Below are 17,869 nucleotides of genomic sequence, written 5' to 3'. Positions count from 1 at the left end.
CATCGACAGACATCCATCTACACACAGATATCAAGTCTATACTAGCGCATAGCCATGCGGCCATGCAAATCTTTTATAGCTGTAGCACTCAAGGACCTTCCTAGTGGTCCAATAGGAGCTGCTACAGGACCTGAGCATGTGACCCCTGACCTCCAATGGGAGGTCGTCCTGTGGGCATGCTCAGTATGGGAAAATCAGGTCTTAGTTCATGAAACGCCTGCTCGCTGCTGATCAGTACTGGCTACAAAGGCAGAGCCTGGAGAGGCAGCAGTAACCAAGCGCACAGTATCAGCTTGAGCCAAACACTGGGATTGACATCTCTGCTGAGCAGGCTCCACTGTGGCTGGAGGAGAATGGGAGACTGCAGCGGACAAGGTTCGAGATTCTCCCTGTGCAGCGGCGGGAACTCAACTCCTAACACATATCACATGGCTTTAGACTTGCGGTCCCTAAACAGGCCAGACTTCACTTGTCCCATTTCCCTGGGCGACTACACAACATATTAGTCTCCTTATACACAGCCTCATACGTTGCAGACACTACACACGCCAGAAAAAAAAAGCAAAAACACCTATATAGAAAAGAAATACCAAAAATATATTGTTTATAAAAAGCAAAGAATACCACTCCTAATATATTACCCAAAAGAAGTATTCAAAGATAACCAAGTAAAAATAGATTACCATTTATTGAAAATACATGATTATACACAAGAATACCAGAAATCAAAATCACTGACTACAAGGAAATTACCATAAGAGAATCTTTATTAAAAAGCATAAAATTAATAGTAATAACCACCTATGTGTACCAGGGGGCAAAAAATGCCAGGCAAACCATCAAAATATACACAAGCAGATAGCCTTGCTGGTAAATTCAAATAAAAATGTTTTTGTGAAACAATATGCTACTCCAAAAAATTGTGAAATGTAATACACAATATATAATGAAAAATAATAATAAATAATTACCCAGTGGTAACCAACAGATCACAAAAAGTGCATCCAAAACTAGAACATATAAATATATTGATAAAAAAATATAATTGGTGATGCTAAAACTAAATAACACCAAAAGTGAATGGTGCACATTAAAAGGAGATAGCCATAATACATTTCATGAAAACCCAAGTGGCCAGAATTAGGACAAGACTATCAGCAGTGAGGGCAATAATATTAATCCATAAGGCATCACATATCAGGCAGCCTGACTCTCATTTGCCCCTGCTCACACCTCTCCAACGCACGTTTCACTTCTGCTTTGTCTCCTTATACACAGCTTCATATGTTGCAGACACTAGACCCGCCAGCCCTCCTCTGACTAGTTCAAGTGGGTGTCCTGCATCGCTGTATCACAGTCTCTTACAGTCTCTTTACTCAAACAGCCAGGATACCCTCCGGATAGCAGCTGGGCACCATATCCACCTGTTTGCAATCGTTACACATGCTAGTCCTCTTTTGGGCACAGGACATCCACCTCCGGGTACAGGACTGTCCATATCTGACTCCTTCGGGCATAGGATATCCACTTCTGGGCACAGGACCTTCCACATCTGAGACCAGTACCATGGACGACTTGCATCACTGTATATGCTGCGGGTGCCAGGCTATTCAGCTGCCCTGGGTGTTGGCTCCGCTGGCCTGTGCTTCCATGCACTCAGCCAGCACTCTGCAGGCCTCTGCTCTGCACATCAGCACACACCAGACTGACACTGACGTGCATCTAACACACCTGACCTGACACCTGACACACCCTTACTGCAGGGCTTTTAACACACACAAACCTGTGGCCTTCAACCACATGGAAAACCCGGATTGGAAATCCGTGACTCCCATGCACACCTATGGACTTCATCCGTCTGCATGCACAACCTGGGGAGAAGACACAGCGACTCCTACCTGTGACATGAGTCACTGCCTCACATTGCAATCACAGCTACACCGCCTACTGCCATGCACACCTATGGACTTCATCCGTCTGCATGCACATTGTGGGGAGCAGAAACAGCACCGCCTAGCTGTAACAGGGGTCACAGCCTCACAGTATCTAGACTTTACCTTCTGATTTTACTTTGCTTAACTTTTTATGGGGTGATTTTTTTTTCCTGTTCATAGAAAGGCCAGTATTGCTTACATGAGCACTTTGCAAATTTGGTGTCTGGACTGGAGGAGGGCTATTTTAAGCTGTTACCTACGCTGCTGACCTGCCAAACAAGCAGCACTGCTATACTTGACTTTAACTTCTTAATGATGCTGCCAATTTTAATTTTTGCATTTTTTGTTTGTATCTATCCTTCTTCCCAAAGCCATAACATTTTCATTTTTCTGTCCACCTAGTCATACAGTGTGGGGGCTTGTTTTTTGGGGATCAATTTGTTCTTTTGAGATACATCATTCATTTCACCACATAATGTGCTGGAAAGCAGGAAAAATATCCAAATGAGGATAAATTGAGAAACTAATGCAGACTAGACATTTTGGGGGGCAATTGTTGCATACATTTTGTATTTAAAATTACCTCACAATATAATATTCATCATTAGTACGATTACAGTGATACAAAATGTCCAGTCTTTTTATTATTTTGTGGTTAATAAAACACCACTTTGGGATATATATGATATTTTCATCACTTGTTACTAGTGTTGAGCGATACCGTCCGATACTTGAAAGTATCGGTATCGGATAGTATCGGCCGATACCTGAAAAATATCGGATATCGCCGATACCGATATCCGATACCAATACAAGTCAATGGGACATCAAGTATCGGAATGTATCCTGATGGTTCCCAGGGTCTGAAGGAGAGGAAACTCTCCTTCAGGCCCTGGGATCCATAGTGAGGTGTAAAATAAAGAATTAAAATAAAAAATATTGATATGCTCACCTCTCCGGCGGCCCCTGGACATCACGCTGGTAACCGGCCGGCTTCTTTGTTTAAAATGAGCGCCTTTAGGACCTGTGAATGACGTCGCGGCTTCTGATTGGTCGCGTGCCGCCCATGTAACCGGCACGCGACCAATCAGAAGCCGCGATGTCATTCGCAGGTTTTTAATTCCTAGAATTAGGAGTTTTGTGAATGAGAATGACGTCGTGGCTTCTGATTGGTCGCGTGGCGGTCACATGGGTGGCACGCGACCAATCAGAAGCCGCAACGTCATTCTCAGGTCCTAAAGGCGCTCATTTTAAACAAAGAAGCCGGCCGGTTACCAGCGTGATGTCCAGGGGCCGCCGGAGAGGTGAGCATATCAATATTTTTTATTTTAATTCTTTATTTTACACATCCCTATTGATCCAATACCGATACCTGATACTACAAAAGTATCGGATCTCGGTATCGGAATTCCGATACCGCAAGTATCGGCCGATACCCGATACTTGCGGTATCGGAATGCTCAACACTACTTGTTACAGCAAGGGGTGTGATTAGAATTTTTATGGGTTTTTTCTTATTTTTTTTAAATCTTTTTTTTTTTTTTACTTTTCACTGTCCTTATTATCCCCTTGAAGGTGTGATCATGTGATTGCTTGGGCTATATGCAACAATGCCACAGCATTGATGTATATAGTAAAAATCACTGTCTTTGAATCCCGTCCACACACTGGGGTTTCATGGTACGTCTGTAATTCAACAGATCCTCTGCTGTCATAGCAAAGTAGCAGCGATCATGGCGCGCTGTTGGCAGAATAGAATGACATGCCCCCATGCAGCCACATGTTAAATGCCATTGTCAGAGTTTGACAGCAGCACTTAACAGGTTAACAATCACCACACTTGATTGTTACAGACAGGTTTTGGCTGTTACACAGCCATTACCTGCCGAGAAAGGGGCGGCCACACACCGTAAGCCTACTCCATAAACCCACTTCCGACTTCCACTGCACATGTGTGGCGGTTGTCGTGGAGAGGTTAAAGTTAGAATAGAAAAACCTTTAAAGTGTTTGGCAAGCGAGTGATTTCCACTGCAAACTCTGAAGTGGTTAATGCAGTACATAACATTTTAACCTAGATAATTGCCAACATTTCACATATTATGGTAATAAATAAGCATATTATTGTTTATATATTGTACACAATAAAGATAATACCCGTAAAACAGAGAAAAGCAGTTTGCACTTACCGATTTTTTCTTTTTTTTACATCTTGGCTTTTTACAGCTTGAGTAATAATTAAGTGCGGCATACTCCATCAGTGCCGCAAATACAAATAAGAAACAGACTGTCACAAATAGATCCATGGCGGTGACATATGAAACTCTCGGTAAGGACTTTCTTGCTATGGTACTTAATGTTGTCATTGTCAATACTGTAGTGATACCTGAATGGAGAAACAAATCCACTCAGCTTACAGTAGGAAAACTTATACAACCATGACAAATTTTCTGGGAAACCAACAATCAAAGTATTTTAGTAGAAATTATTGCGAGATAACTATGACAATATTGCTAAACATTGTAGTTCATAAACTGCGAATGAGGTTAATCTGCCTCAAGTAAATTTGAAGTTAGCTTTTCGAGTGTCATTTACATTTTCACTTTACAGGTTTCTATCTGTTTCTCTTAAATCAGTTCAGTGAACATAAACTAAGTTAAGCAGTTTAAACATATCTTGATTGGTGAAAAACAAATTAGAATTTTTTAAATTTCAAGTCTCCTTTAGGCAGTCCATTGATGTGCAATGTCTCTACCTTTCAACACTGAATGGTCCCCAGCCACTCCCATTTGTTTTTTTAGTTACATCTTTAGAAGTTATCTGGTTAGACACTGGCACAGATGAGCGAATCAATCTTCAGAAGATCAACTTTAAGTTGAATTGCCTCAGATTCGCAGGTTTTCATAAATTCAAACAATTTGCAAATTAATTTGCAAAGATTGCAAAAAAATGGCTTGCTATTGTTCCGCTTATTGCTGAAGAGTTAGAGGGCTAATGACTTTAGGTATAGCTGTGCAGGCTTCTCAATAATCATTTGCAGCTGTCACGTCACATGGGCTAGCTAACTCCACATAGGGATAGAAAAATGTTTGTGTACTACTGCTGTGCTGAAGGACATTGACAATTAGAGTGGTAGTCTATGTCTCTGAATAATAATCCAAAGACAAGTTATTTGGAGGTGCTGTACCTGTCAGTGCAACTATGAATTGAATAATCTGTAAAATACACCTTAATAGCTGCATTTTCTATTTTTCAGACACCACAAACAAAGATTGCTGTTTATTATCCTTCTGTCCTAATTTTAGTAATCATGACTCGTGTGTCACATGAGGCACGCTTACTGACTTGTAAGACAGGCCAACCTTTTTTTTAATCTTTTTAAAAACAAAAGAAAATTCTTCAAAATTCAGAAATTTAAATAAAATTGCCTACCTCACTAAGCTTGCACAATGCTAAACGTTTATCTGTCTTTCACACTTTTATGTTGTAATAGTCCAATCTTAAACCTTTCTATGCCAACCAAACGTGGCTTTTAGTTATCACCGCTTGCAATCTGATTTCCCTTAGCCAACATCGGAGTGTTATGCGGACCTTTTTTCAGGCAAATAGAGGGTTTGCAGTATTGATATTTGTGGAGAGTTTATACTCCATAAATCTAATTTTTTGGGAAAAACTTGGCAAAGCTGGTAAATTTGAATATCAAATGATCCACTCATGTCCAGATACTGGAGCTGTCGCTCAAAGCAGAAGGGATGTGCTGGGGAGTATTCAGTACAGAGACACTGGAAACACAGAACAGGATGAGACAACTTTCCCGGAGAGTGTCAATTACAGCCCATTAAGGTTTAAGACTTGTTTTCCTAGATTTTGCAAGTAGAGTGACAATCAACTTAGGTACATTTATACCTCGGTAACCCTGACTAATGTAACGCTGTCTGCAGTTTTCAATTTGCAAAACCGTTTCTAACTGAAATATGCATAAATGTCCATTACATCGAATTTAGCAAAAATAGTAAATATAACTCTCAAAAACAGGTCAAGCCTGAAGAAATTATTTGATGTGTTGACTTAAAAAACTGTTGATAAATGTTAGTGAATATACATCACAACAGCTGATAAGATTACCCCATGATGTTATACAGTAACAGATTAAAAAAAAGGTGGCTTTACATGTGTAACCTTGATATCCACAATGAAGAACCTTGTGGTATAATTGTTTGGATATAATAGATGTTTAGTGCAACAACACGTGTTAATGAATGACTCACAGATTCTCAATTATAATTTTCTAGGAGAATCACTGAATACCTTGAATTGTGGTATTTACATAGACTATAATCCAAATAAAAATATAAAGTGTAATCATAGTAGTGAAGGTAAAAAATATGAAATGTAAAAATATAAGCATTGAAATGTTCTAGCTTTACATTACTCTTGCCTTACAGCTTAATTACCCTGAAAGTAATAAAATTCTCTTTACTATCTAATGCTACTTCAGAGTCACCTCTTTGCTGCTCTCCTCTATTCTTTATTGACAAGGCTGCCTCTGTTATGCTCTATCTACAGCATGTGATAACTGCAATGAGCACTCTAAAGAAGTGCATATATTTTATTTACTTCTAGTCTGCGGTGTGAATTAATTTGGCCGAATATAAAGTATGTGGGAAGGAAACTCTACAGCAGTGTGGAAAGGTTATCATAACTGACTAGGCAGGATAGAGACCAAATTCAAGAGGGAAGATGTTACCTGTGAGTCATAGATAGATGAACATTCATCTCACCATTATATGGCCACTGCTTAGTGGTGTTATTAGCAATATTGATCTTTCTTTAACCCCTTTCTGGCATTGCACTTACTCGTCCATCCACGTGACCTGGGACTTAATCCCTATGGATGGAATAGTACATCCAATGCGATCAGCCATGCTCCCAGTGGGAGCACAGCTGATTGCGGCCGGGTGTCAGCTGATTCTCACAGCTGACACCCGGCCCTAAGTGCCAGGAGTGGTCATGGACCGCTCCTGACACTTTAACCCCTGGAACACTGCGATCAAACATGATCGCAGCACTCCGGAGCCGGCAGATCGGGCTGACAGCCCATCTGCCTTGGATTGGAGACCCTGTGGCATGACGTGGGGTCCCGATCACTGCCAAGGATACCCAATGTTGTCATGATGACATCCAGGTCTCCAGACCTGAGAGACTTACTGTCATGAACAGTGATGACCAGGAAGCCTCTCAGGTCAGTGTAATAGAAACTACAGCACTGACTGTATGCTATAGAAGTGATCAGCATGCACAGAATGAATGTCCCATAGTGGGACACAGTGTAAAAGTTATAATGAATTTTTAAAAAAATGTTTTCAATAATTGTAAAAACATTTTAAAAAATAATAATAAAAAAACAATATTTATTCTATCAATAACTAAATATTTGAATTTAAAAAATCTAGTCCCACTAGTTAACCCCTTTAGTGAACACCGCCAAACAAAAAGTGGAATAACACGCGATCAAAAAGACAGATATAAATACAAGTGGTATTGCTAAAAACATCATTTTGTCCCGCAAAAAATAAGCCACCATACAGCTCCATCAGCGAAAAAATGAAAAAGTTATAGCTCTCAGAATAAAGCGATGCAAAATTATTATTTTTTATATAAAATACTTTTTGTTGTATAAAAGCACCAAAACATAAAAAAGCTATAATTGAGGTATCACTGTCATCATACTGACGCAAAGAATAAAATTGATTATCAATTTTACGACACACAGAACGGTATAAATGCCCCCTTAAAGAAATTCATGAATTGCTGGTTTTTCTTCATTCTTCCTCACAAAAATCGAAATAAAAAAGCGATCAAAAAATGTCATGTGCTTGAAAATGGTACCAATAAAAACACAACCTTGTCCCGCAAAAAACAAGACCTCACATGTCTCTGTGGGCCAAAATATGGAAAATTATAGCTATCAAAATATCGTGATGCAAAAACTATTTTTTTGCAATAAAAAACATCTTTTAGTGTGTGACAGCTGCCAAACATAAAAACCCGCTATAGATAATAAATCAAACCCCACCTTTATCACCCCCTTAGTTATGGAAAAATAATAAAAAATTTTATTTATTTCCATTTTTTCATTAGAGTTAGGGTTAGGGCTAAAGTTAGGTTTAGGGTTGGGGCTAAAGATAGGGTTAGGGTCCTTCCCCCTAGAGTTGGGGGTTAAGGTTTGAATTACCTTTACGGTTGGGATTAGGGTTGGGGTGTGTCAGGGTTAGGAGTGTGGTTAGGGTTGGGATAAGGATTAGGGGTGTATTTATTTGAGGGTGTGGTTAGGGTTATGGTTAGGGTTGGGATTAGTGTTAGGGGGTGTGTTGCGGTTAGGGTTGGAGTTAGAATTGGGGGTTTCCACTGTTTAGGCACATAAGGGGCTCTTCAAACGCGACATGGCACCCGATCTCAATACCAGCCAATTCTTTGTTGAAAAAGTAAAACAGTGCTCCTTCCCTTCTGAGCTCTGCCGTTCGCCCTGTGGTTTACCCCCACATACAGTTATATGAAAAAGTTTGGGCACCCCTATTAATCTTAAGCTTAATGTTTTATAAAAATAGTTTTTTTTGCAACAGCTATTTCAGTTTCATATATCTAATAACTGTTGGACACAGTAATGTTTCTGCCTTGAAATGAGGTTTATTTGTACTAACAGAAAATGTGCAATCTGCATTCAAACAAAATTTGACAGGTGCATAAGTATGGGCACCCTTATCATTTTCCTGTTTTAAATACTCCTACCTACTTTTTTACTGACTTACTAAAGCCCTTTTTTTTGGTTTTCTAACCTCATTGAGCTTTGAACTTCATAGCCAGGTGTATGCAATCATGAGAAAAGCTACTTAAAGTGGCCACTTGCAAGATGTTCTCCTGTTTGAATCTCCCCTGAAGAGTGGCATCATGGGCTCCTCAAAACAACTGTCTAATGATCTGAAAATAAAGATTATTCAACATAGTTGTTCAGGGGAAGGATACAAAAAGCTGTCTCAGAGATTTAACCTGTCAATTTCCACTGGTACAGTGTTCCACAGGTACAGTTCTTGCTAAGGCCAGAAGTGGTAGGCCAAGAAAAACATCAGAAAGGCAGAGAAGAATGGTGAGATCAGTCAAGGACAATCCTCAGACCACCTCCAGAGAGCTGCAGCATCAACTTGCTGCAGATGGTGTCACTGTGCATCGGTCAACTATACAACGCACTTTGCACAAGGAGAAGCTGTATGGGAGAGTGATGCAAAAAGAAGCCATTTCTGCAAGCACGCCACAAACAGAGTTGGCTGAGGTATGCAAAAGCACATTTTGAGAAGCCAATTTCTTTTTGGAAGAAGGTCCTGTGAACTGATGAATAGTGTTGAGCGATACCTTCCGATATTTGAAAGTATCGGTATCGGATTGTATCGGCCGATATCCGAAAAATATCGGATATCGCCGATACCGATACCCGATACCAATACAAGTCAATGGGACACAAATATCGGAATGTATCCTGGAATGGTTCCCAGGGTCTGAAGGAGAGGAAACTCTCCTTCAGGCCCTGGGATCCATATTCATGTAAAAAATAAAGAATAATAAAAAAATATGGATATACTCACCCCTCCGGCGGACCCTGGACCTTAGCGATGTAACCGGCAGCCTCCGTTCCAAAGAATGAGCGGGTGAAGGACCTTTGATGACTTTGCGGCTTGTGATTGGTTGCGTGACCGCTCATGTGACCGCTCACGCGACCAATCACAAGCCGCGACATCATCGCAGGTCCTTCACTCGCTCATTCTTAGGAATGGAGACTGCCGGTTGCAGCGGTTACAACCAGGGTGCGTCCGAGGGTGAGTATATTCATATTTTTTATTTTTATTCTTTATTTTACACATAAATATATTTATCCCTATCCCGATTCCCGATATCGCAAAAATATCAGAACTTGGGATCGGAATTCCGATACCGCAAATATCGGCCGATACCCGATACTTGCGGTATCGGAATGCTCAACACTACTGATGAAACCAAGATTGACTTGTTTGGTCATACAAAAAGGCATTATGCATGGCGGCCAAAAAACACAGCATTCTAAGAAAAACACTTGCTACCCACAGTAAAATTTGGTGGAGGTTCCATCATGCTTTGGGGCTGTGTGGCCAATGCCGGCACTGGGAATCTTGTTAAAGTTGAGGGACGCATGGATTCCTCTCAGTGTCAGCAGATTCTTGACAATAATGTTCATGAATCAGTGACAAAGTTCAAGTTATGCAGGGGATGGATCATTCAGCAAGACAATGATCCAAAACACCGCTCCAAATCTACTCAGGCATTCATGCAGAGGAACAATTACACTGTTCTGGAATGGCCGTCCCAGTCCCCAGACCTGAATATCATTGAACATCTGTGGGATCATTTGAAGAGGGCTGTCCTTGCTTGGCGACCATCAAACTTAACTGAACTGGAATTGTTTTGTAAAGAAAAATGGTCAAAAATACCTTCATCCAGGATCCAGGAACTCATTAAAAGCTACAGGAAACGACTAGAGGCTGCTATTTTTGCAAAAGGAGGATAAATATTAATGTCACTTTTCTGGTGGGGTGCCCATACTTATGCACCTGTCAAATTTTGTTTGAATGCAGATTGTACATTTTCTGTTAGTACAAATAAACCTCATTTCAAAGCAGAAACATTACTGTGTCCAACAGTTATTAGATATATGAAACTGAAATAGCTGTTGCAAAAAAAACAATTTTTATAAAACATTAAGCTTAAGATTAATAGGGGTGCCCAAACTTTTCATATAACTGTATGTGGTATCAACGTACTGAGGACAAATTGGACAACAACTTTTGTGGTCTAATTTCTCCCTTACCCTTGTGAAAATAAAAATTGGGGGGCTAAAAATCATTTTTGTAGGAAAAAGATTTTCTATTTTCACGGCTTTGCATTATAAACTTTAGTGAAACACTTGGGGGTTCAAAGTTCTCACAACACATCTACATAAGTTCCTTGGGGGGTCTAGTTTCTAAAATGGGGTCACTTGTGCGGGGTTTCTACTGTTTAGATACATCAGGGGCTCTGGAAATGCAACGTGATGCCTGCAAACCATTCCATCAAAGTCTGCATTCCAAAATGGCACTCCTTCCCTTCCGAAATCTGTCATGCGCCCAGGCGGTGGTTCCCCCCACATATGGGGTATCAGCGTACTCAGGACAAATTGCACAACTTTTGGGGTCCAATTTCTCCGAATACCCTTGAGAAAATTAAAAATTGCGGGTTAAAAGATCATTTTTGTTGAAAAAAAATATTTTTTAATTTTCACGGCTCTACATTATAAACTTTAGTGAAACAATTAAGGGTTCAAAGTGCTCACCACACATCTAAATAAGTTCCTTGGGTGGTCTAATTTCCAAAATGGGGTCACTTGTGGGGGGTTCCTACTGTTTAGGCATGTCAGAGGCTCTGCAAACGCGACATGACGTCCGATCTCAATTCCATCCAATTTCACGTTGAAAACGGTGCTCCTTCCATTCCGAGCTCTGTCATGCGCCCAAACAGCGGTTTACCCCCACATATGGGGTATCAGCATACTCAGGACAAATTGCACAACAACGTTTGGGGTCAAATTTCTCCTGTCACCTTTGAAAAAATAAAAAATTAGGGGCAAAAATATTATTTTTGTGAAAAAAATATGATTTTTTATTTTTACGGCTCTACATTATAAACTTCTGTTCAGCACTTGGAAGTTTAAGGTGCTCATCACACATCTAGATAAGTTCCTTAGGGGGGCTACCTTCCAAAATGGTGTCACTTTTGGGGGGTTTCCACTGTTTACGCACATCAGGGGCTCTCCAAACGCAACATGGCATCTTATATCAATTCCCACCAATTTTGCATTGAAAAGTCAAACAGCGCTCCTTCCCTTCCGAGCTCTGCCATGCGCCCAAACAGTGGTTTACCTCCACATATGGGGTATCGGCGTACTCAGGACAAATTGCACAACAACTTTTGGGGTCAAATTTCTCCTGTTACCCTTGGGAAAATAAAAAAATTGGGGGCAAAATTCATTATTGTAAAAAAATATCATTTGTTATTTTTACGGCTCTACATTATAAACTTCTGTGAAACAATTTGGGGTTCAATGTGCTCACCACTAGAGTTGAGCGACCTTGACCTTTTTAGAGTCGAGCCGGGTTTCGCGAAACCCGACTATCTCAAAAGTCGGGTCGAGTGAAATCGGCCGATTATGACGTAAAGTCGGGATCGACCGAAACACGAAACCCAATGCAAGTCAATGGGGCAGCATAGTCGGCAGTGAGTGGGGGCCAGGAAAACACCTAGAGTGCCCATTTTAATGTCAAAACCATCCATTCTTCTTAATGAAGCTTGTCAAGCGTAATTTACCTTATAATAATTGGAAGGCATTTGAAATTGGGGGTCATTTGGCTAAAGTTGTGGTGGGTAGGGCTGGTTCAAGTAATTAGTGGGCCCAGGAAATCTGGACCACGTCACGGCAGTGGAGCAGGGAGAGGTAAGTATTTCAACTTTACAAGTGCTGTGAACCTGAGCAAGCAGGGGGGGCCCACTCGTTGGCATTGGCACTGGCACAGGGCCCCTCAAAGTACAGCGGTGTGTTTGCACGGCGGGGGCGCCTCCCACCGGCAGCAACACTTTTGCGTACCATGAGAGGCCCTGTGCCAGTGACGTCGCCAACTAGTATTCCTCCCCCCACCTGATGAAGGAACCTGCACTTTCATCTGCACCTTCCTGTTTGTCCCCGTGTAAGGTGGTATGGTATGCGGGAAGGGGGACCTGACTTTCAGCAGGGTCACAATCTTGCAGTGTAGCGTGCACGGGAAATGTTGCGTTATGGGTCAATGTACCAGCAGACTCATCTATCACTGGCTGGGCAATGGGCAGGATGAGGAGGAAACACAGATATAGGCCCAAAGAATAAAGTGGGCTAAATGCAGTTCAAAATTGGTAACACAGGACTAATCAGGGGGCATTGCAGTGGAGGACAACTGGAATGAGAGGCTGACACAGAGAGTAGGCCCAAATCAGTAAGTAGTCGAAATGCAGTTCAAAATTGGCAACAGTAGTAAACAGGCGGCACAGCTTTGTTCAGTGGAGGAGAACAGCAAGGAGTGGCAGACACCGATAGTAGGCCCCAACCCAACTAGTAGGCCAAATGCAGTCTAACATTAACAACTACTTAACAAGCGCCTGAAAACGGAATTTCAGGACAGGAAACCAGGAGAACAGCAAGGAGCGGCAGACACCGATAGTAGGCCCCAAACCAACTAGTACGCCAAATGCAGTTGTTCCGTTTAACCACAATTTAATGAGAGCCTGAAGATAGAAGTTCAGGAAAGGCAACCTGGAGAACACCTTGGAGTGGAACACACCATCTCTCTACACCCCATACCCAATTTGTAGGTCTAATGCAGCGTAGTTTCCAACAACTACTAAACGAGAGCATGATGATCGAAGCATTGGCGAGGAAACCTGGGGAACACCTTGGAGTGGAACACACCATCTCTCTACAGTGGAACACACCATCTCTCTACACCCCATACCCAATTTGTAGGCCTAATGCAGCGTAGTTTCCAACAACTACTAAACGAGAGCCGGAAGATCGAAGCAATGGAGAGGAAACCTGGGGAACACCTTGGAGTGTAACACACCATCTCTCTACACCCCATACCCAATTTGTAGGCCTAATGCAGCGTAGTTTCCAACAACTACTAAACGAGAGCCGGAAGATCGAAGCAATGGAGAGGAAACCTAAGGGAACACCTTGGAGTGTAACACACCATCTCTCTACACCCCATACCCAATTTGTAGGCCTAATGCAGCGTAGTTTCCAACAACTACTAAACGAGAGCCGGAAGATCGAAGCAATGGAGAGGAAACCTGGGGAACACCTTGGAGTGTAACACACCATCTCTCTACACCCCATACCCAATTTGTAGGCCTAATGCAGCGTAGTTTCCAACAACTACTAAACAAGAGCTGGAAGATCGAAGCAATGGAGAGGAAACCTGGGGAACACCTTGGAGTGTAACACACCATCTCTCTACACCCCATACACAATTTGTAGGCCTAATGCAGCGTAGTTTCCAACAACTACTAAATGAGAGCATGATGATCGAAGCATTGGCGAGGAAACCTGGGGAACACCTTGGAGTGGAACACACCATCTCTCTACAGTGGAACACACCATCTCTCTACACCCCATACCCAATTTGTAGGCCTAATGCAGCGTAGTTTCCAACAACTACTAAACGAGAGCCGGAAGATCGAAGCTCAGGAAAGGCAACCTGGGGAACACCTTGGAGTGTAACAAACCCTCTCTCTACACCACGGAAGGGCTGATTCTTAGGAAGGAAGGCTGTCGGAAAGAAGCAGGGTGCGTCCGAGGGTGATTATATTCTTATTAGGTATATACTCACCCTCGGACGCGCCCTGCTTCTTTATTTGTAATGAATGTTTATTTGCAATGTGGTTTTGACTTACTCTATTTTTTTGGTAAATAATGATTTTATTATTTTCATTGTTTTGCATCTTCTTGGCAATAATATAAAGAAGACGCGACAGGACAACACTCGGTGGATGCCATATCTGTGTTTAAAATTGAAAAAACCTTTCAGTTAACTACTTGCAGGAGAAAGTTATTGTAGCTGGTGGCCATTTTTAGTACTGTACCAGATTTTTGTTGTATGTGTTTGTTTTTAATGTTAAAATGTCTGCATTTGATATCTCTCCAGTATTTTCTTTTTTATAAGCAAAATACTTATTTTTATATTTTCTGATGTTGGTTCCAGGGGTACACGGGCAGCAGTGGTGTGGTCAGTGGAGGCCTAGTGGAAGGAGTGACCGCAGACAGGCATCGAAGGCCTAAAATAATAACACATGGCTGTAGGCAATTTTAAATTGGTTCCAGGGGTACACGGGCAGCAGTGGTGTGGTCAGTGGAGGCCTAGTGGAAGGAGTCACCGCAGACAGGCATCGAAGGCCTAAAATAATAACACATGGCTGTAAGCAATTTTAAATTGGTTCCAGGGGTACACGGGCAGCAGTGGTGTGGTCAGTGGAGGCCTAGTGGAAGGAGTGACCGCAGACAGGCATCGAAGGCCTAAAATAATAACACATGGCTGTAGGCAATTTTAAATTGGTTCCAGGGGTACACGGGCAGCAGTGGTGTGGTCAGTGGAGGCCTAGTGGAAGGAGTCACCGCAGACAGGCATCGAAGGCCTAAAATAATAACACATGGATGTAGGCAATTTTAAATTGGTTCCAGGGGTACACGGGCAGCAGTGGTGTGGTCAGTGGAGGCCTAGTGGAAGGAGTGACCGCAGACAGGCATCGAAGGCCTAAAATAATAACACATGGCTGTAGGCAATTTTAATTTGGTTCCAGGGGTACACGGGCAGCAGTGGTGTGGTCAGTGGAGGCCTAGTGGAAGGAGTGACCGCAGACAGGCATCGAAGACCTAAAATAATAACACATGGCTGTAGGCAATTTTAAATTGGTTACAGGGGTACACGGGCAGCAGTGGTGTGGTCAGTGGAGGCCTAGTGGAAGGAGTGACCGCAGACAGGCATCGAAGGCCTAAAATAATAACACATGGCTGTAGGGAATTTTAAATTGGTTCCAGGGGTACACGGGCAGCAGTAGTGTGGTCAGTGGAGGCCTAGTGGAAGGAGTCACCGCAGACAGGCATCGAAGGCCTAAAATAATAACACATGGCTGTAGGCAATTTTAAATTGGTTCCAGGGGTACACGGGCAGCAGTGGTGTGGTCAGTGGAGGCCTAGTGGAAGGAGTGACCGCAGACAGGCATCGAAGGCCTAAAATAATAACACATGGCTGTAGGCAATTTTAAATTGGTTCCAGGGGTACACGGGCAGCAGTGGTGTGGTCAGTGGAGGCCTAGTGGAAGGAGTGACCGCAGACAGGCATCGAAGGCCTAAAATAATAACACATGGCTGTAGGCACTTTTAAATTGGTTCCAGGGGTACACGGGCAGCAGTGGTGTGGTCAGTGGAGGCCTAGTGGAAGGAGTGACCGCAGACAGGCATTGAAGGCCTAAAATAATAACACATGGCTGTAGGCAATTTTAAATTGGTTACAGGGGTACACGGGCAGCAGTGGTGTGGTCAGTGGAGGCCTAGTGGAAGGAGTGACCACAGACAGGCATCGAAGGCCTAACATAACAAAAATGTCAATACAATGGTATTGTCAGTGGCAGGCATTGAAGGATGTCAGCGCATAGACTAAACATTGGTGGAGCTGTGAGATAATTTTGCAAATGGTAGAGCACTGTTTGAGCTGGGGTGGGGGGAAACTGTCTTGTGGCCGGCGGTACAGGCCCAGGGCCCCTCATATTACAACGGTGTGTCTGACGTTGGGTGCGCACCACCACCGCCAGAGACACTTTATTGTACTAGGAGGGACCCAGTGGCAGTGCCGTCGACCAAAAGCGGGCTCACCCACCTCTTCAGACAAACTGCACTCTCACGGGTGCTGTCGCCAAGTGTCGATACCACGGCCCCGTGTGGGGAGTTTGGCCATTTAGTGAGGTGTAAACATGTCGTATGCTGGACAATCAGGTGCAGAAAATTACGAGATTGGAAAAGGCATTCAGAATAGTCCACAGGCAAGACCTTTTCATAGGAAAGCTAGGTGTCAGCCGGGCAAGGTGGGGCAAAAGATTTCGAAATCCAGTTGTGGTTCATTTTAATGAAGGTTAGATCATCTACATTTTGGGTAGCCAGACGAGTCCTTTTTTCTGTTAGTATTGAACCTGCAGCACTGAATACTCTTTCTGATAGGACACTAGCTGCCGGGCAAGCAAGCTCCTGCAATGCATATTCTGCCAATTCTGGCCAGGTGTCTAATTTTGATGCCCAGTAATCAAATGGGAATGACGGTTGAGGGAGAACATCGATAAGGGATGAAAAATAGTTTGTAACCATACTGGACAAATGTTGTCTCCTGTCACTTTGAATTGATGCTGCAGTACCTGTCCTGTCTGCGGTCATAGCAAAATCACTCCACAACCTGGTCAGAAACCCCTCTGGCCAACGCCACTTCTGATTTCTGCCCCTCAAACTCCTCTGGTCTGCTGGCCCCTGCAGCTCGTGTGAGAACGATCACGGGCGCTGTGTGCAGGGAATGCCAGAAGCAAACGGTCAACAAGAGTTGATTGTTTGGTTGCTAATATTAGTTCCAAGTTCTCATGTGGCATTATATTTTGCAATTTGCCTTTATAGCGAGGATCAAGGAGGCAGGCCAACCAGTAATCGTCATCATTCATCATTTTAGTTATGCGTGTGTCCCTTTTGAGGATACGTAAGGCATAATCCGCCATGTGGGCCAAAGTTCCAGTTCTCAAATCTGCGGTTGTGCTTGGTTGAGGGGCAGTTTCAGGCAAATCTACGTCACTTGTGTCCCTCAAAAAACCAGAACCCGGCCTTGCCGCGCCACCAATTTCCAGTGGCCCCGGAAAAGCTTCCTCATTAAAAATATAATCATCCCCATCATCCTCCTCGTCCTCCTCCTCCTCTTCGCCCGCTACCTCGTCCTGTACACTGCCCTGGCCAGACAATGGCTGACTGTCATCAAGGCTTTCCTCTTCCTCAGCTGCAGACGCCTGATCCTTTATGTGCGTCAAACTTTGCATCAGCAGACGCATTAGGGGGATGCTCATGCTTATTATGGCGTTGTCTGCACTAACCAGCCGTGTGCATTCCTCAAAACACTGAAGGACTTGGCACATGTCTTGAATCTTCGACCACTGCACACCTGACAACTCCATGTCTGCCATCCTACTGCCTGCCCGTGTATGTGTATCCTCCCACAAAAACATAACAGCCCGTCTCTGTTCACACAGTCTCTGAAGCATGTGCAGTG

The 17,869-nt window shown here is 43.0% G+C and overlaps 1 protein-coding gene across 2 annotated transcripts in view; it reads right to left on the bottom strand.

Annotated features, from left to right (window-relative positions):
• LOC138670461 (gamma-aminobutyric acid receptor subunit gamma-3-like) overlaps positions 1-17,869 on the bottom strand; it is a 1,219,385-nt gene that overhangs the window by 37,035 nt on the left and 1,164,481 nt on the right. For both annotated transcript variants that reach the window (XM_069757829.1, XM_069757830.1), the window contains exon 8: positions 4,121-4,317. In XM_069757829.1, coding sequence (XP_069613930.1) covers positions 4,121-4,317 — 197 coding nt within the window. The remainder of the gene's footprint in view (positions 1-4,120; positions 4,318-17,869) is intronic.

The sequence above is a fragment of the Ranitomeya imitator genome, chromosome 3 (genome assembly GCF_032444005.1).
Source record: "Ranitomeya imitator isolate aRanImi1 chromosome 3, aRanImi1.pri, whole genome shotgun sequence".
In the NCBI taxonomy this organism is placed as follows: Eukaryota; Metazoa; Chordata; class Amphibia; order Anura; family Dendrobatidae; genus Ranitomeya; species Ranitomeya imitator.
This window is presented reverse-complemented; position numbering and strand designations above follow the sequence as displayed.